This window comes from Arachis ipaensis, chromosome B07, assembly GCF_000816755.2.
Source record: "Arachis ipaensis cultivar K30076 chromosome B07, Araip1.1, whole genome shotgun sequence".
NCBI lineage: Eukaryota > Viridiplantae > Streptophyta > Magnoliopsida > Fabales > Fabaceae > Arachis > Arachis ipaensis.
Window position 1 is genome coordinate 119,691,542 of NC_029791.2, and position 20,440 is coordinate 119,711,981.

General features: G+C 32.1%; 1 protein-coding gene and 1 long non-coding RNA gene across 2 annotated transcripts in view; one reads left to right on the forward strand and one right to left on the reverse strand.

Moving 5' to 3' along the window:
* The window catches only part of LOC110264399, an 8,273-nt gene extending 4,445 nt beyond the window's left edge, over positions 1-3,828 (forward strand). The window contains exons 3-4 of the long non-coding RNA XR_002350527.1: positions 994-996; positions 3,301-3,828. This is a non-coding gene — a long non-coding RNA (uncharacterized LOC110264399). The remainder of the gene's footprint in view (positions 1-993; positions 997-3,300) is intronic.
* On the reverse strand, positions 1,745-3,432 carry LOC107606086. Its single transcript, XM_016308056.2, has 2 exons — positions 2,760-3,432; positions 1,745-2,684 (listed from the first exon to the last, which is right to left on the reverse strand). Exons 1-2 carry the CDS (start codon positions 3,430-3,432, stop codon positions 2,035-2,037), a joined length of 1,323 nt encoding a protein of 440 aa, XP_016163542.1. The 3' UTR covers positions 1,745-2,034.

The window sequence follows — 20,440 nt, forward strand, 5'->3', positions numbered from 1 at the left end:
AAAGGTTGATCTCAATCACCATTGAATTTGTAATTTTTATCATCTATGAGTCTCATTGTCGTGATTTAAAGAATATTTAATCTTCGCTTTTTTGCGTTATTAACTTCTTCATTTTAGAGAAGTTTGATCTATCAAATTGGTTCCCTAATGTAGCGTTTGGTGGAGAGACAGAGACAGAAAGACTGAGACTAAGAGATAGAATACTAAGATTTATTTCAATCTCTGTCTCTCAATCTTAGTTTTTCCGTCTCTGTCTCTCCACCAAATGCTACTTAAAGATACTGATGGAAGGACCATTCACGATGTATTTTTTAAGGGCAATTTGAGTGGTTAGATCTTTTAAAAACCAAATTGACTCATGTATGTATGATTTTTTAGAAATTACTTTGATTATTTATTCATATTTTCTTATTAGAAAAATGTTATATTTAAATATTGAGTCAATATTTTATAGCTAATATTAGCTAATATTAGTACGCTTTAAAAAAAGTAACTGAGTATAACACTCTTAAGAAAATGTCCTACAATTAGAGGTAACAAACAAATTAGGAGTTTTGAACTTTATTTTTTTTAAAAAATCTTACTAAAAAAAAGTGGTTAGCCTAATTAGTTGATTATTTTTTTACATGTGAATCATTAATATAAAATATAACAAATAAAAAATTACGATTTATTTAATTAACATGGAGTATAACATTCTTGCTTAATAAGAAATGATTAAAAATAGTCATATCTTATCTCACACATGATATACATGCATAATACTTTCTGTTTTTTAGCTACTTGTTTTGCACAGACTGGTCATGGGGTATGTCCAAAAATATAAAACACTATATTTCACTAGTTCTTAGTGAATTGTTTCTTCTTGCTGTCTTGTTGATTAGTGGGAAATTTAGACTTGCGCTTTAGTATTAATATTTCTCTTGATGTTGGTGGTTATTGTTACTAATTCATGGAGAGTTGCGAACTTTGGGGAACAAATAATGGTTGGAGGACGTTAATGATGCTATAATGAGTACAAAACAAGAGTCAAGCAATGGTTTCAACTGGGCTCCTTATTCGATGGAAATTAGAAGAGGAACCACACAAATCTAGGTCCCACGCACGAATTGAAGTTGCCTTAATTCGCGTTACTATGCTAAACAATGTACTAATACGATGGCTAAACTATGATTATATGAGATAATGCACATCAATTCCGTTAATCATAATACCATAGTACCAAAAGGTTGCTGCTACATGTATCGAGCTATTATAAGAGTCATGAAGAGTTTCCTGTTAATGAAGTGAATTCAACTACACAAGAAAACAAGCACTATTTTATTTTATTCATTTACTTTTTATTTTTTTTAAAAAGTGATTTGGCAATTTAACGCTACCAAATTACTTCATTTATTTATCTAGATACTTTTTGGTCCCCCATTTGTAAGGGCAAGCATTTCTAGCTGCCTCCAATCTTTATTGGTTTTAAATTTGTCTATAATAATAATAATAATAATAATATAAATAAATGTTTTATTTCAACTAATATTCTTTATATTTCGTTTTTACTTTAATAATTGCTGTAAAGTTATTGCTTTACTAATAGATTTAGTTTTGATTCAGGGACTAAACCAAACTTAGCTACTAACAAAAATTAATTTAGGTTAGTTGAGTGGTCACTTGAGCAAGTGTCAGAGAGTTTGAATCCTATCTTGTGCAGATTCGCGACGGATTAGTTCTTGACATGTTGGGCTAGCGGATATCGTGGGCAACCAAACCAAACTTAGCTACTGCTACATAGATACAACCATGGTTATGACAAGATTATAAGGTGAATTTAAATGCCATAATATACATTATACAACTATAGATAAAGTCTAACATCTATTACCATACCTACTAACAGTTACAAAAATCAGTGGAAAACTGATATATTAATTCCCCTAGAAAGTGCTAATAATAATAATTCAAGCAGATGATGTTAAACTTGGAATTACAGCTAATAAATCAAAAGAAACTAAGAATCTAAAGAAAGTTGACATAATAATCATATCAAAACCCTCTATAGATTACAACAAAGCATGGCAATATAGCTCTTGGATTAGACACATACAACTCATCCAAGTTGGAATAAGCTCCAACTTCTCCTGCAACTGAATCATACTCATCCATGGTGCTGCTGCTGCTATTACTATTACCACCTTCTGCATTGTTCTTCTTAACTCTCCCTGCTATCACCCTGCAAACCAGCATTGCCCTCTTTTCGCTTCCTTCGTCAGCCGGCGACAATCCGGCCATGTCATGAGCCCTTCCACTTGTGGCCGTGGTTAGAATGCCGCTGGCAGCTTCTCCGGTTGTGACCTTGAAACCATGCTTGATTATGCTGCAAACATTGCAAAGAGGTATTGAATTGCAGAGGTTGGATGAACCGTTTAGGCCGAGTGAGCATGAGAAGGTTGTGGAATGGAATCTGAGTAACTCATTTCCATCTGCTATGCAACGAGCATGTTTCTTTGTGAGCTTTGTAGCCTTTGCTTTAATGGAGTCTCTGTACTCTTCAAATTTTCCTATAGTCCTTTGAGTGTTATGAACCTTGAGAATTCGATCGATCTTGCACACTGGTGTCTGCTTCTTTAGCCAGCTTGAATGGAATATGATCTCAACTATGTTCTTGCTTGTATCCTCAGGTCCAAGCTCAGAAACTATTAGAGAAAATTGAAGAGTTAATGATTGTATGAGGAAATTGAAAGTGTTTGGTAAGAGTTTGATTTATTTACCTGCATGTTTAACAGCTTGATGATGCTCTAAGCTCTCAGCTTTCATGATTTCACCACAATCAGGGCATGAACAAATGGTGGTTCTAAGAGAAGGGTCTCTGGTGAAACCAAGAACAGGATCTACCACCATTCTACACTCATAGCAACCAGAGAGTCTTCTGAATGGCATTCCCCTGAAGGAAGAACCACCGGCAGAGGAGGTAGAAGATGCTGAGAGTGAAGAAGAAGATGCAGAAACAACACCATTGTTGTTGGTGAGTTCATTCAGAGGTGCCTTCATGGATCTGCTTGAAGAACCATCATTGTTGGTAATTGATGTCATCATCCTTCTCTTGTGAATATCCGGTGTTCCGGTCTCCGGCCTCGTCGCCGTGATCTTGGTGTTGTTGCATAGAGAGCCTGAACACTTCATCTTCTTGCACTTCTTGCTGTTGTTGTTCTCTTCCTCTTGAAGAAGCTTTCTTTGTGCCTGCTGTTTCTTCTTCACTGCTTCTTTATTACTACTTTCCTGATTCTGTTGCTGTGGCCGTGGTTTTTCCAGCTGCACATTTTTACAAGACAATAAGCCTCTTACCACTGCCCAAGAGGGTTGTTTTTCTGTTTTCTGAGGCTTCTGGTGGTGGTGGCTTACATGCTTAGTTACTGTTGGTTTAAGAGGTTTTGGTTTGCTCATTGTTGAAAAAGTTTGCTTCTTTTTCTGCTTGAGACTTCAGCCTAACAAATAATGGCTAATGCCTTAAATTGCAGCAGATTGGGACTTGGGATTTGAAGCATTGTTTTTGTTTTGTCTAGTGTTAGAATATTTTTTCACAAGTGTTGGGTCTATGAAGCTTTGGAGGAATCTATAGTTATTGTTTCTTGGGAGATATTAGAGATGTATGATCTATCATGATGTGGTATCTAGCTATTGGTTTTTTTCTTGATTCAAGAGTTTTTTTTTTTTCTTTGAATTAATGGGAAAGTAAAGAGATGTGGCCTACTACTGGTCCCCTTCTTTTCATGATTTGGCTGTCCTATTTGTAATTAAGAAGTTGTTAAATATCATACTCACCATCTTTTTTTGCCTCAAGAGGTTACTAATTCCCACGAATGATTAAAGTACTTGGATTAATTAGTGGCAATTTGAGTTGTGTCTCTCTAATACACACTTCTGATTGTTTATTAAATTCTAAACCTTTTCTTCTTTTAAATTCTTTTAAGAGAAAATACTCTGTTTGATCCTAAAGTTATACTCGAGTCTCAATTTAGTCCTTAAAGTTTCAATTGTCTCAATTTAGTCTCTGAACTTTTCAAATTTTAATCATGTTAGTCCCTACAGTGATTTCTGTCATTGAGTCAATTGAAAAGTTTGGAAACTAAATTGAGGCAATTAAAATTTCAAAGACTAAATTGAGATTCGAATATAACTTCAGGGACTAAATTGAGTATTATCTCTTCTTTTAATATATATATTTTTTCTTTTTTATGAAATAATTCATTAATCAAGTTACACATTTAAAGAATAAATGTTTATGAATTAGAGGTTTAATTTAAGATTTTTACTATCAAAATTTTTAGTGTTTTTAATCTATGTCAAGAAATAAAAAAAAAACTAACTAATTTAAATATGTCGAGTAGTTAATTTATTCGTCTATTTAAATAAGTATCAAAAGTATAATTTTCACATTTTATATGTTCAAATTCACGACATATTAGTTCTTGTTTTGTGATACTAAAAGATACCAAAAAAAAAATCCATCAATGCCATCTAAAATACCTTAGCAAGTTTTTTTATTATTATTATTTTGGTGTATTTTGAGTTTATCATTTTGAAGAGAGAGAAAAAATAGCACAAAAACATAAATTTAACTTTTATTTTCAACCATTTCTCTTCCAAAACGCCATCTTTCAATTTCCAACTTTGGATGTAAGATTTTATTACTATATATACCCTTTTTCCTTTTTCTTTTTTTACTGGGATAAAAGATTAAAAACCTTGCCCCTTGGGGATCATTATTATTACTAATTTTGCTTGGTCAGAATGCAATATACTGTACTAGGGTACATTTTTTTCATATTTTAAAGCAGACCATCACGTTTCAATAAAAAGTGGATCATGTTGGTGCTCAAATTTCCATGATATTATAAATGCTTTTTGATCCTCAATGCAATGAAATTTATTGTGAGAACCAAGTTACCCAACTACCTCTAGAACATACACGTATATTTGTCCATAAAATTTTAATGGAACCAATGCATCGCTCAAGTTAATAGTGCATAGACTAGGTTGTCTTTGTCTTCAGTTTAAACAGATAAAAAAATTTTAAATGAAATTAGTTCTTTATACTAATTTTTTCTTAGTAATAGGTAGAAATTTAGGTGAACTTCATATGAAGTTAATAGATTAGAATTGTTAAATGAGTCAATAGATTTGACTAAATTATCATCTAACGACTTTTAATTATGAATAATTTTCCATATACAAGCGTTTTTTTATACAAGTCTTTACAAGTCATTTATATTAACGCGCTTCAAACCGTACTGTATGTTTTCACTGCACCTTCTTCTTCTTTTTGCTGCACGTTCTTCTTCCTCTTCCTCCTCGTCTTCTTCTTTTCTTTCGTTTCTTGTCTTCTCTTTCTCTTTCTTCATTTACTTGCTTTTCTCTCTATTTTCTTCGTTATTCTCGATTTCCATTATTTTTTGACATCAAGTTTTGAAATCATTTTTGAAGAAGAAGAAGCAGCAGAAGATGAGGAGGAGAAAGAGAAAAAGTTCTGAATTATGCATAAGGTGTACTTCAACGAATTTTGGGTGTATTTCTGTAATCTTTTGGGTGTATTTCTATAATCGTTTGGATGTATTTCTGTAATCGTTTGAGTGTATTTCTGAAGTTTCATTATCTTCAAATTTGCCAAGAAACTCGTTTTCATGGAGGAAGAAGAAGAAGAGTCATTCATAATGCATGGTGAGTAGTGCGCTTTGAAAACAGGAAGTGGTTGAATAAGATGCGTTTATTTACTCTTGAATGTGAGAGTGTAATGCGTGTGTTTTGTTGGACTTGTGCCAACTTGTAAAACTTGTAAGCTAAAAAAACTTGTATGTATAGTAACCTTCTTTAATTATTAACTTCATATAAAATTAACTGCACGTGAGTTTTCATTTTAGTAATATTTTATATCTCATTTGACCCTTTTTCTTAATCATGAGTGATTCTTAAAGATGGACTATTAGAGTTGGTCAAGTTGACTCAAGTAATATTAATTACTTACTAATAAAGGCTAATAAGATTTAAACATTTAAGTACTATAGTTTAAACTAAATATATAATCAAATCCAATTTAAAATTTTACTCACATTATTAAATAGCACTCCAATATTATTTGAATCTATTTATAGTTATCAGTTTTGGTGCTTTCTAAGATGTCTTCAATTCTTGAACGGATCTTTATATGGGACAGACTTGAATCACCATTATTAATTACTACAAACTTTCTGAAACCATTTAATTTCTTAACACTATTTTGGTAGAAGGGTTGGATGAACCTTTCTTAGTAGTTTCTACTGCCTCCGAAAATCTTAGTTAAGACTTCAATTAATTAAAGACAAAGACCATGTCACACTGTCAAATCAGCCATAATCGCTGACATGCACCATATCATAACAGATCTCATAGATATATAATAATTGGTTAATAATAATAATTTAATTTCACTATATAGGACAAACATTAGTAGCATATCTAAGTACAAAAGTTAATGAGTAATAGCTCAAATGGCATAATCTCCCCATACTTAATTAAGAGGTTGCGGGTTCGAGTCTCCTATTTTTGATAAAAAAAAAAGTACAAAATTTTTATATTTTAATAAAAAATATACCCGAATTATATTGACGTTGGTAAAAATATTTTTAAATTTTGTTCTCGATAAAAATATCATCAAATAATTTTAAAGTATGTCAAAGATGTCTGATTATGATAAAAAATTTACTCTATTAACATAAAAAAATCTTATTTTTCATATAAAAAAATTTTGTTTGTCACATCATTTTTTTTATTAACGTAGAATATTTCAATTCACAATTGTATATTTGTCATGTTTTTAAATAATTTGAAAATTTTTTTATCGATAATAAAATTTGAGAATATTTTTATCAATAACGAAATAATTTAAATGCATTTTTAGTGAATTATCTTTATATTTATTATATAATGTGCATATACATACATGAAAGAAACTGTACACTTGTATTTTATTTATTATTTTGTAGAGTAAATATCCCACTCGACCCCCGACAATTATCTCGAAAGGACAACGAGACTCCTAAGAAAAAAAAACACTCAATCCGATCCTTGATATTTTTTTTTGGGACTGATTAGTTTCTGTGCCAAAAAAAACAACATTGATTTTTTTGGCACAGAAACCTCGTTATCCTTTCGAAGTAATTGTCATGGAACGGGTTGAATTTTTTTTTTTTTTATCAAAAATCTCGTTATCTTTCGAAGTAATTGTCAAAGACTATTTTAAATTTTTTTCTATTTTTGTACTAACTAGCTATAATAGTTTTTTTTTTTCTCTTTCATTTCATAGCTCCAACCGGCACGAATTTATGGTTGAGAGGGGTGAAGAATTAATTAGGGTTGTCGTTATTGAAACTGAGCCCAAGGTTGAGTTTATTGGGGTAAGAGCATTGCAGCAATTGCAAGGAACTCCACTAATTACACCATAATGGGGAAAAGCTGATTTAGTAGTAATTTGATTCCTTTTGCCTCAAAATCATGCGAGACCCATATGCCATGGAATAAAGCCGTGCACTTTAATTAACATAAAAATCAGTAATATATAAGTAATTTAATTAATGCCCTACAAAAGGTTTTGAAAAATTTTGCTTTAACCGCTAACTTTATATTATTCCAAAACTCTAGCATCAATGTGTGTGGAATGTAATTTCTAATTAAGCAAGCATACACACATGCTATGGCAACTAATCTTATGTTTTTAATTGATTTTTATTGTGCAATTAAACTAATTTAGTTAAGACTTAGGAGGAGGGGTCTCTCCAAGTGTCAACAATAGTATACAATAATTTCGGTTTATAAAATAATTTAATTTAGAGTAAACTTTCAAATTTATTTTCAAAAAAAATTAAATTGTCTACTTTAATTTTTAATAAATTTTTATTACTCAAACACATTGTTTGGATGGGGTGAATATGGAAGGAAAGAAAATGTGAAGAAAGAAAATGGATGGAAATGTGAGTTTTTTGTTGTTTGGATGAGGAAGAAAAATAGAGTGGAAAGAAAAAAATTGATGTGGGACCCATAAAAATGTTTTCTTCTCAAAGATGAGATGAAAATAGAAGGAAAATGTATAATAAGTATAAAATTATTAATTTATCTTATAATAAAATTTATCAAAAATTTATCCGTTTAACTTAGGAGTGCACATGGCCCGCCCCGGCCCGAAGATCAGACCCGGTTCCGAATACTTTAGGAACCAATTTGGTATGATTTCACTGGGTTTAGGGTCGGGTAAGGGTCGCAAAAATAGACCCGGTCATTATTTCGGGTCGGGTCCGGGGCCATAGCTCGGGTTACCCGAAGTCGGCCCGGTGGCCCGGTCATCATGCACAATTAATATTTTGTGTTATTAGTGATGGATCATGGCTATTCTTATGTGGAATTTAACTATTGTAAACTTTAATATTTTGTGTTATTAGTCATTATAAGACTATAAGTTAATGTTTTATGTTTAGAATGCATAAGATTTTAGACTAATGCATAATATTGTGTTATTTGTATTGATTTAAATATTTGGTGTTATTAGACAATTATTAGTATTGATTGTGGTTATGCTTTAGTATTGATTGTGGTTATGCTTTAATTTTGAAGAAGGGTTGGTTTTTATTATATTTTTCTAAGTGAATTTTACCATGTCAATTAATGGTTGGAGTCTTGAAAATTTAGATATTTTTACATGCTAACTTACAAGAACGTATCAACGTAATGTAATGTTAATGGCCCGATTTTTATCCGGTTTTCACCCGATATAATTGTGGCCCAAAAATGTGTTAGTTTCATCGGGTTTAGGGTCAGGTTCGGGTTTAATAAATAGACTCGCTGTATATTTCGGACCGAATCTAAATCACATCAAACCCGGCTTCACCATGCCCATGTGCACCCCTGGTTTAACTTATATGTTAACAATGTTATTGAAAATAATAGAAAGAACAATCTATTTAATAAGAGTATTTTTCAAAATTTTTAGATTATACAATTTGAACTCAGTCATCCATATCTATAGTAAAAGGCTTTAGATTGTGGCATTATTATGTGCTTTTTTGTCTCACAATTCCGTTGGGAAAAGCAAAATGAAACTCTGCAAAGTTGATAATAATATATATGCAGTAGCATACATATATTTAATCTCTTTTACTTGTTTTAGTTAGACATTAAGATAACAACTTTAGAAATGCAGTCACTAACTATCTTTTAAATTTTAAATTGAGAAAGTATAATATGATGTGAGCATGGTTATAAATTAAACTATTCAAGTGCTAATACCCAGTAGTAGGAAAAAAAAAGTTAATAATGTAATGGAGGAATTGTTTGATTATTTAAAACAAAGTAAATTATATTTTTTACTCTTAATTTTTTTAAAAAAATTAAAAAATATTCTTAATGTTAATTTTATTTTAATTTGATTTTTAATGTTTGAAATAATTTTTAATTTTACTTATATAAAATTTGCATAAATTTTATTTTTTTTATTTGCTTAATACTGAAATTTTCTTTTGGAATTAGTAAAAATCTTTGGAATTACTCAAATTCTGAATATTTTGGTCATAAAAATTTTGATACTATGTCATAAAATTATTTTTTTAAAATTTAAAAAATACATAAATAATTATATATCTAACCTAAATAAATCATCATATCTTCTTTATTACCACACCATATATACCACATTTTTCAGTCTATCATAATCAACACTACCTCCGATCACTGATCACCCACCACACCTTACAACCTCTCCCTTAAAAAACTGAGCTGGAAGCTAAGCATAAGGACTGCTTTCTACTATTAAGCTTAAGCTGTCATTACCTTGTTTATTAAAACTTCATATTATAAAATATTCTTACGTATTGTTTGGTTTAAGAAAAAATAAGAGAAAAAAATAAAAAAAAATTAATGAAAAATTTATTTTCTTTTATTTTGAACAAAAAATTTATAACAGAAAGTTAAAATTCAAAAGACAATAAAATAGAGAATAGTATATTGAATTTGAGAAGATTAGTTTGAATAATAGTGTACTAAACCATTAAAATTATATATGAGTGGATAGAAAATAAATTATCAAGTCATAGCTCTCTTGTCTAATATATAGAGCTACTACACCAGTTAAAATGGAAATTACTTTTAACCCCTTCTTGTTATTCTACTTTTTTTTTATATCCCCAATATCCCCATTCAAACTCAAGTTGTGTCGAGGAACAATTCTGAGTTTGGTCTTAAGTCTTTCAAACGATAAAGTTGAAAGGAATTTGGTAAGAATATCAGTTATTTGCTTAATCCTTGGTATATTGACAATTTGTATTTGCTTCGAATTGACTTTATCTTTGACGAATTGAATGTCCAATTAAAGATGCTTTGTCTTATCATGCAATATTGGATTAGTGTGAGAAACACAATACTTAAATTATCACAGTAAATGGCTGGATTTGTAGGTATTTCAATCTGTAACTCCAAAAGAAGGTTCCTGATCTGGACAAGTTCAACTTCACATGCAGCAAGACTCCAAAACTCATCTTTAGTGGAGGACCTGCGAATAGTAGTTTGCTTTCTGCATGACCATGAGATTAGATTAGTACCTAAGAATGCATAATAACCAGAGACTGACCTTCAATCCTCCAAAAGCTGACCTTGAATTGCCGTCAATACTTGTTGTTACTAAGTCTTGTGATTTCTTTCTCCTAATTTATCACTAATCGGAGTAAAGGGTCGGGAGTTGAATAATTGAGGTGGGAAAGAAAAGGGATTGAGATTAGCAAGATTATTGTTGTTGTTGTTGTTGCCAGAATTTTCAAGATTTGAATTGTTGTTGTTGATTCCAGGAGGTGAATTGTTAGATGAATATGAAGATGCATCCACAGTTGAGAAAAATCAGAAGCTCTTGATATCATATAGAAACTCAAGTATAAAAGTTTAAAGAACAATAAAAGAACAAAAAATTAATAACAGAGAGTTAAAATCCAAAAGACAATAAAGTAGAGAAGAGTATATTGAACCCAAAAAGATTAATCTAAATAATAGTGTATTAAATCATTAGAATTGTACATGAGTGGATAGAAGATACATCACCAAGTCATAACTCTCTCTTCTAATATATAGAGCTACTGAAAGGTATCAGATTCTTGAAGAAAGAAGGAGAAGAGTAGATAAGAGCTTTGAGGGCTCAGAGAAGGAAGATAAGAGAAGAGCGTAGAAGAGTGTGAAAGAGAACAATATTGTTATTCATTACTAATTGTGAAAAAGCAGATCATAAAGGAGGTACAGTGAAGATATTTATAAGGTGTGATTACAGATTGTTTAGGCTGGGAGTAACTAACTAAAGGTGAGTGTAATTGATTTAGTGTAACTAACTACTGAGCTGTCATTAATAACTTCCAACTGCTTTGACAGTTTGTAACTACTTTTGCTTCTGCATTCTGTGTATGGAGTTATCTGGCTATATACACTTACATGCCCCTTGAAACCAAGGGCTACCTCAGCTACTCCAGACATTAGGGTGCTGCTTCAAACACTCTTAATGAATCCCCACACCTCAGGAAAGCAGCTACTGGAAGAGGCTTTGTTAGAGTATCTGTTAGTTGATCCTGAGTTGGAATATGCTGCACAAAGATTTTTTTTTTTGGTGACAAAATCTCTGACAAAAGACTGACTTAGTGCAAAATGTTTGGATTTGTTATATAAAATTGGATTTGCTGACAATAGTACAGCACTCTGATTGTCACAGTAGACTACAGGCTTGGTAGAACAAGGGAGTTTTATTTCTCCTAGCAAGTTTTGTAACCAAATGATCTCACTTACAGCATCTGATATGCCCCTGAATTCTGCTTCAGTGCTACTTTTGGATACTGCAGTTTGTTTTTTGCTCGCCCATGACACCAGGTTTGATCCCAAGTAAATTGCATAGCCATTTGTTGACTTTCGGTCATCAATATCACTGGCCCAGTCCGAGTCACAGAATCCATATATTCTGAGGTTGGTGAATTTGCTGAATCTCAGCCCGTGTTGTATGGTTCCTGCTAGATATCTGAAAATACGCTTGACAGCCTTCCAATGAGATTCAAGGAGATTGTGAAGAAACTGTGCTACTTTGTTCACTGAGAAGGAGATTTCTGGTCTGGTTATTGTGGCATATTGTAGGCCACCAACAATTGACTTGTACAATGTGGGATTGGTAAATGCAGTGTCCCCAAAGGCAGAGAGTTTCAGGAAGGAGGTCATGGGGGTTGGGATGGATTTTGCATTGCTCATATCAACTTTCTTTAGTAGGTATCTATATTTAGTTTGTTTTAATGTGACTGTGCTTGTGGAGCTTCTGTGGACTTCAATTCCAAGAAAATAGTGCATTTTTCCAAGGCTTTTTAGTGAGAAGGTGTTGTGCAATTGTGCCATGAAGGTGGTAATCTCACTTTCAGAGGTGCCAGTGACTAGTATATCATCAACATAGATAAGAATGTAGATGGCAGAGGTGGCTGTCAGTTTGGTGAAGAGGGATACATCAGATTTGGTGCTTGAGAAGCCAAATTGGTTGAGAGCAGCACTTAATTTTGTGAACCATGCCCTTGGAGCTTTCTTGAGCCCGTAGAGCGATCTTTGGAGCTTGCAAACTTGCTATTTGTTGGAGGAGACAAAACCCTCAGGCTGTTGCATGAATACATCTTCATAGAGATCACCATTCAAGAATGCATTGTTGAAATCAAACTGGTGAATTTTCCATCCCTTGGCTAGCGCTATGCTTAACATGATTCTAACAGTCATAGGTCTCACTACTGGACTGAAGATCTGATCATAGTCCGCTCCTTGCTTCTGATGAAACCCCTTTGCCACAAGCCTGGCCTTGTACTTCTGGATGCTGCCATCTGGATTTTTTTTTTACTCGGAACACCCATTCGCAGCCTATGGGAGCTGAGTGAGCTGGAGGATCGACAAGCCACCAGGTACAGTTGTTTTGTAAGGCTGATAATTCTTCTTCCATAGCTTCTCTCCAGTGTGGGGTACTAAGAGCTTGTTCTATTGACTTTGGCAGGTTTTGATCTACACATTCCTCCGCAGCTGAGGCTAAGGTAGTTGTGAACACTCATGGCTTAAAGATGCCATTTTTGCTTCTAGTCACCATTGCATGTGTGTTCTGGGCAGTGGGTGCTGGAGGCATTGATTCTACGGCTGCCTGCAACAGAGAGTTAGAGAAATCTACAGTGGTAACAGAGTCAGTGGCTGCATTGTGCTCAGTGACTGCAACAGATGTATCAGGTAATGAATTAGATACAGCATTGATATTAGTGGAATGTGTATCATGAATGTCTATGCATGCAGGTGAGGAAGAGGGACTAGGGGAGGGCTGGGGTTGAGAGATTTGACGAAATGTGAAGTTTGAGGGTGGGGAGAGGACCGGGTTGGTTGGTTTAGGTGGTGGGGTTTTGAATAGAGTTGGATAAGAAAATTCATGCTCCCAAAAAATTACGTTTCTTGACATGTAGACTCTGCCAGATGGGGATAGGCACTTATAGCCTTTGTGGTCTGAACTGTACCCTATGAAAATGCATTTATGAGATTTGTGATCGAATTTGTGTTTATTGTATAGTTTTAACAAGGGGTAACATGTGCACCCGAAAGATCTTAGGTGCTGATAGTCAGGTGTGGTGTGGAAGAGGGTTTCAAGAGGAGTTTTGAAGTTGAGGACTTGGGTGGGTAAGCGATTTATCAGGAAGGTTGCAGTTAGGATGGCTTCATCCCAAAAGGAGAGAGGTAGAGAGGCTTGAGAGAGTAGGGTGAGGCAGGTTTCGATTAGATGTCTGTGTTTTCGCTCAACACACCCATTTTGCTAGTGTGTGTGAGGACAAGTGAGTCGGTGCTGAATTCCTTGGTTTGCAAGATGCTGGGCGAAGGGTTTTAAAAGATATTCACCACCATTGTCTGTTTGAAGAGCTTTAATTTTGTGGCCAGTTTTGGTTTCAATCATGGTTTGAAATTGACAGAAGGCTGAGAAGGTTTGGGACTTGGTTTGCAGTAGATAGGTACATGTGTATCTGCTGAATGCATATATGAAACAAGCATAGTATCTGTAACCGGACTTACTGGGTATTGGGGCAAGCCCCCAAAGGTCGGAGTAGATAAGTTCTAAGGGTGTGGTGTATTGTGTTTGGGAGTGAGGGAATGGGATTTGGTGTATTTTGTTGATGCAGCAAGGTTCACAGGTTGTAGTAATGGGAGTGTTGTCCTGGGGTAAGTGAATATTGAGGCTAGCCAAAACGATTTTTGTGACTTTGGTGGAGGGATGACCAAGTCATTTGTGCCAAAGGTCTAAGGAGTTGTTGGTATTGGTGCTTGTGATTTGGTTGAGTGAGATTTCAGTTGTTGTTTTAGTAGTGGGAGTGGTGTGTGTGACTTGATTAGGTGAGGTTTTGGCTGGGTAAGTGTTATGGTAAAGGGAATTGGCTGGGTGATTGCTACAAGTATGTGGTGCATTACTTGAGTTTATTGTTATTATACAAGAATTCAATGCAGCATTAGTTGGAGGTTTGCCATGGCAGTCATTGTTCATTGTAGTATTGGAATCAGATGCACAATGATTTAAAAATGCAGTAGTACATTTAAGAGTGTTGGAAAAGGTGTTTGTATTGTATTGAGAAGAAATTGTATCAAAGTTTGCATTTGTATTTGAATCTTTGTAGAGATTCTTATTGACACTGCTTTGAACACTGTCAAAGTTTGCATTTACATTTGAGTCTTCATGGACATTCTTATTGATACTACTTTGGACACTAGAGTTGATTGCACTATTGGCACTTTCTATTGACTTGCTGCAACTTATTTTTTTTTCACTTTTCTTTTCTTTTGACTAATGACAGCAGACCACATGTTTTCCTTCTTTTCCACCTGGTACAAGTTTGATACTGACATTTGCACAAATGCTCTTTTCAGCATTGGCTGCTTTTTCTTTTTCAACTTTGCAGCTTGATCTTTGAACCTAAATGTCATCAAATCTATACAATCCATTCCTAAGTCTGCCTTGCAGCTGAACCTTTTTGGACTCCTGACATTTTATAGCACATAAGTAAGGCCAAAATTCAAAGAATACTCCATTATCTAATGCAAACTTTGATACACTGATTAGATTTTTTGAAATTGTAGGAACATGAAGCAAATTCTGAAGTTTGAAGGTTTTGTTTGACACAGATGCATGAATGATAGACCTTCCAATATTAGCAATGCTCATACCTTTCTCATTACCTCCAAACACCTGTTCAGGTCCCTGATATTCTGAGCTGTTAATTAGGTTCAATTGGTCGAATGTAATGTGGTGAAAGGCTCCTGAATCCAGATACTATCTTGGATCTGAGCTGGTGCCTGGAGTTGTGAGCAGTGCTTGAGGATTTTGGTTTGTTTGTTGAGGTTGTTGAGGTGGCTGCCTGTATGGCTGAGCATGTAGGCTTTGGGGTTGGTAATAGGGCTGGGCTGGTTGGTTGGGTTGGTAATAGGGCTGGATCAGTTGGTTTTGTTGGTGAAATTCATCATTTGGTGGTGGAGGTCCAGTGTTGGGGTGTTGGAGCTGTGGATTCTGGTAATCCGGATTGAATTTATGATAGCACTGCCATATAGTGTGACCTGTCCTCCCACACAGTTGGCACTGGGGTCTGTTGTTCTGCCACCACGATCTGCCTGATCTGAAGGAATTTCTTTCTCTGCCTCTTCGACCTGTTTGACCTCTGCCATGGTCTCTTGCGTAACTCTCATACGGTACTTCAGTTTGATACTCCATTGCTTTCTTGCTTGAATCAGGTTTCTTGTGCACTAGATTTGCATGCACTATATTCAGATTTGTTTTGCGGAATCTCTCATTCACTTCTTCCTGTGCTAACAGTTGTGATTCTAATTCATTGATGGACATATGATCGGATCTTCCATTAACCATGGTGATAAAGGCACTGAATTCTTCATCTAATCCTCCGAGTGTGCATTCAAAATATTCTTCTTTTGTTAACGGAGCCCCAAGGGCAGAGAGAGAGTTTGCTACCTTATTAATCTTTGTGATGAACTCTGCTGCGGATGAATTGTGCTTCTTGATTGATTTCAGCTGAGTTTTCAGCAACTTGATCTTTGATTTTATTCTGGCTGCAAAGTGTTCTTCAAGAACTTTCCAGATTTCATGAGCATATTGATATTCAACTACTTTGTTTACAAAAGAATTCATCCATTGTAGACAACATCCACGCTACAAAACATTCATCTCTTTGCTCCCATTCTTCAAATTCTAGAGACACCCGTTCAGCTTCTTAATCTTCCACTAAGTTGAATTTTCTTGGCATTGAGCGTGCTGAGATGTGGCTTTGTAATCGATTTGCTTTGATGCAGGCCAGAGCTTGTCTATTCCAGACTTTGAAATTGTCTTCATCTAATTTGATTGTTGTAGGAAAGTTTGCAATTGCAGCCATGGATGAAGATGAATGAGCTTGCATCGCGGAAAAGTCTGGTAGAGCCATTGGATCAGAATCGAAGCTCTGATACCATGAAAGGTATTAGATTCTTGAAGAAAGATGGAGAAGAGATAAGAGCTTTGAGGGCTCAGAGAAGGAAGATAAGAGAAGAGTGTAGAAGAGTGTGAAAGAGAACAATATTGTTATTCATTACTGATTATGAAAAAGCAGATCATAAAGGAGGTACAGTGAAAATATTTATAAAGTGTAATTACAGATTGTTTAGGCTGGGAGTAACTAACTAAGGGTGAGTGTAATTGATTTAGTGTAACTAACTACTGAGTTGTCATTAACAACTTCCAACTGCTTTGACAGTTTGTAACTATTTTTGCTTCTGCATTCTGTATATGGAGTTATCTGGCTATATACACTTACAGCTACTACACAGTTAAAACAAAAAATTATTTCTAATTCTTTTTTATTATTCTACTTTTTCTTTTATATCCTCAATAAAAATGTTATTTTTTATGTATTTTTAATATTATCCTTAATTATATTATTATTAACAATTATTAATATAAACTTAGTTTTAATATATTATTATAATAGAGATTCACATTTAAATATTGTATGTATTAGATAAATAATTTAAATTAAATATATAAAATTATAATATCTTATAATATTTATAAAATACAATAAAAAATAAATAAAAATATTTATATTTTATTTTATAATAAAGATAAATTTATTATTTAACATATAATATACATTTTAATTTGGATATAATGTAGCTAAGAATTTTAACGTAATTTTATTATATTATAATTTATTCTTGTTTCATCTTTTTTGTCTAAACAAAAAAATCTTTGTTTCATTTTTTTAATTTATTTTTTCTTCATCTAAATAATACATAGATTTACTTCTCTTTTTATTTTTTTCTTTTATTTTTTTTGTATTTTTTATCATCTATCCAAACAAAGTATTAGTCATAGAATTGATTAAGCGTGATAATTGAAGAGTTTTAGAAAAAGATCTTCTCTAATGATATGATATGAAATTGTCTTGGCCATGTAATGATTTAACAAATACACTAAACGTATTAAAAAGATTTAATTTTGTATTTCTTGTTATAAACCTTGTAATTTAACATGCATTCTTAAAATATAAATTAGCTAAACTCTTTAAAAATTATTAACCAAAGTAATGGTAGTATTAAGAATGATATTCAATAATGTGGATAATAGTTAATTTTTTTTAAAAACATAATAATTATTTATTATTAAAAAAAGCATGATAATCATGAAATACAAATTTTTTAAATAATCAAATTAATTTTTTTTTTAAAAAAATTAGGATAAAAATTAAAAATAAAAATATTTAATAATAAAAAAATTAATAAATAATAATCAAAACTTATCTTATTTAATATTTATTAATTATTATAAAATTAATAAAATAAATTATAATATTCTTTTTTGTCTTTCTAACTATACTCAATTAACAAATATATTTGACCTCCAATTAACAAATAAATTTGAGCTTAAGAAAATAGAAGGAAACAGAGTAGCTGTTAAGACATGTAATTGGTCCTCGTGGGGATGCATTAAAGAGAAGTGTGTCAGTTATTGAGGGCACCAAAAGTGATGCCAGAAACAAAAATGTGACACACGCAGATCACATATTGATTTTATTGTCCTCTCTTCTAACTACTAATATGTAAGTAGCATATCTTACTTTATTTTATTTTTATGTTTTTTAAATTTAAAACATAAATTGGGACTCTTAATATTCTATTTTATGACGTGTTTTAAATTATGTTTATGCTGATGCAGAAAAAAAAAAGGAGCAATAAGAAATATAAATTTCGAATTAAAAGATTACAGAAAATATTATTTGTGGTAAAATATTAAATTTTAATCACTGTAATAATATTTTATGATAAATACAAAATATGTTCATTTATTATTATCATAATTTAATGTTAAAATATGGTGGCTAAATTTCGTTTTTGTGGTAGAACAAGTGTAATTTTATTTTTATAAAGTCTAACTAACTATATATATTAATTCAGAAATGATAAAAAAAAATATTGAATTAAAGTAATCTAGGTATATATCATTTGTAGCCTTATTTAAGTATTTCTTTTCGTAATTCTTTTGATAAGAAGGATTTTTTTTAAAAGAACACAATTGATCTTGTTTAAATTTGTTTTAGTACACAATTATTTGTAAAGATTTTTGTTTTAGAAAATCCAAATTGAATAATTATTTTACACTGCTGGATGCAAAAACATTACAATAATGAGATCATATAATAATTCTAGGAAAACTATTTCTTATTTAATATTTTTAGTGATAAGAGTAAAGTATCGTTTTTGTCCTCAACGTTTGGGGTAAGTCTTATTTATGTCCCTAATGTTTAAATCGTCCTATTTATATCTTTAACGTTTATAAAAGTGATTTAATGTTATCCTACTAATAATTATACTAACAAATCAGATTATATTTTTCAATTATTCTCACTTGGATGTATTCATTCTCAATTAGGTCTCACTTGGATGTGGTCGATTTTAATATTATACCCACTATTTGTGTTTAGATTCAATTATGTCCCTAGAAAAGTGAATTATGTAAATGTTGTAGGAATTAGTTTCAACATTTGATGAGCTATTTTTCGGAGTAGATCATCGATTCTATCACAGACATTTGTATTCTAACTTCAATAAGAGATTTTTAAAACTCAAACTAAACCACTTATGATGTGTAATTGACGGTAGGATAACATTGAATCACTTTTACAAACGTTAGGGATACAAATAAGACGATTTAAACGTTAGACACACAAATAAGATTTACTCCAAACATTGGGGACAAAAACGATACTTTACTCTTAGTGATAATAATGGAACAAAATGTTAATTATTTTTTTTCAAAACCTCACTAATTTCAAACTCCAAAAAAATCTATATAATGGCCAATGTACATTTTGTGATTTGATACTTTCCAAGTTGCCATGCAAAAATTGTCGGAACAAAGATTAAAAGTACAAATTATTTTGAACCAGTACACCATGGGAAATTAATTAATTTCACTATTTCTCAAATTAAAAGCCAAAACAGATTCTCTTTGAGTTCTCTTACAGCTTTAATTTCTATATTCACAACTATGCCCTTACAAAGTATCTATTGAAAGTAGGGTTTCTCAGGTTTATGTTTGAAATTTGAAAATTGAAGACAATTAAAAAGAGTGTGCTTGACTGGTAGCTATAGATTGTTCTTTCATTTCGGTAATAATAAATACTAATTTCTTTCTTTTTCTTTTTGTAACGTTATGGGAATATTTCTTAGTCAGTGCTTTAATGGTTAGTTCCAAGTAGGAATATACATTGATAATAACAAAAAATATAAAGTTTTTTTTTTTTTTTTAATTTATTTCCCTAATTAAAAAAACATAAACCAATTTGTTGGGTTTACTTTTGGGGTAGTATCTGGAAATATTTTGGTGTCCTTTTTCTGGTGCCTGAAATTTGCAGAGAGGGTAAGATTTTCAATTTGTCTCATTGATAAAATGAATCAAAGACTTGTAGTTGGAAGATTCACACTTTATCCTCAGTTGGTAAGGGTATCATTTAGCTTTCACTAAGTATGTGTTGACTTATAACTGTCTCATGCAGACATGTATATTAAATTTTAGGATAATGTCTGATTCTTATCTCACATTTAAGTTTTAAATGTACCAATTCCCCTCCCCCTTCCAAAAAATTTTACAAAAATATTTCTTACTCCATTTTGATTGTTAAGAGGGAGAATCAAATCTTTTACTACCATGCCATATAGTTCACTATTGAAAAGGACAATTAATTATAATTGAGGGCTCAGAATTTTAATTAGTTATGAGTATTAAGTTGGTTTATATTTTTTATAACTGAAATTGTTTCCTTGTAGCAAAAGTTGATCATTTATTATTGATTTAGTAAAATTTTTTGAAAAAATATTGTAA

Excerpts from the sequence above, each read along its gene's own strand:
- LOC107606086 (XM_016308056.2), bottom strand. The coding sequence starts at position 3,432 with ATGAGCAAACCAAAACCTCTTAAACCAACAGTAACTAAGCATGTAAGC. Across the intron at positions 2,685-2,759 it reads TCAAGCTGTTAAACATGCAG|TTTCTGAGCTTGGACCTGAG; the intron begins GTAAATAAATCA and ends TTTCTCTAATAG.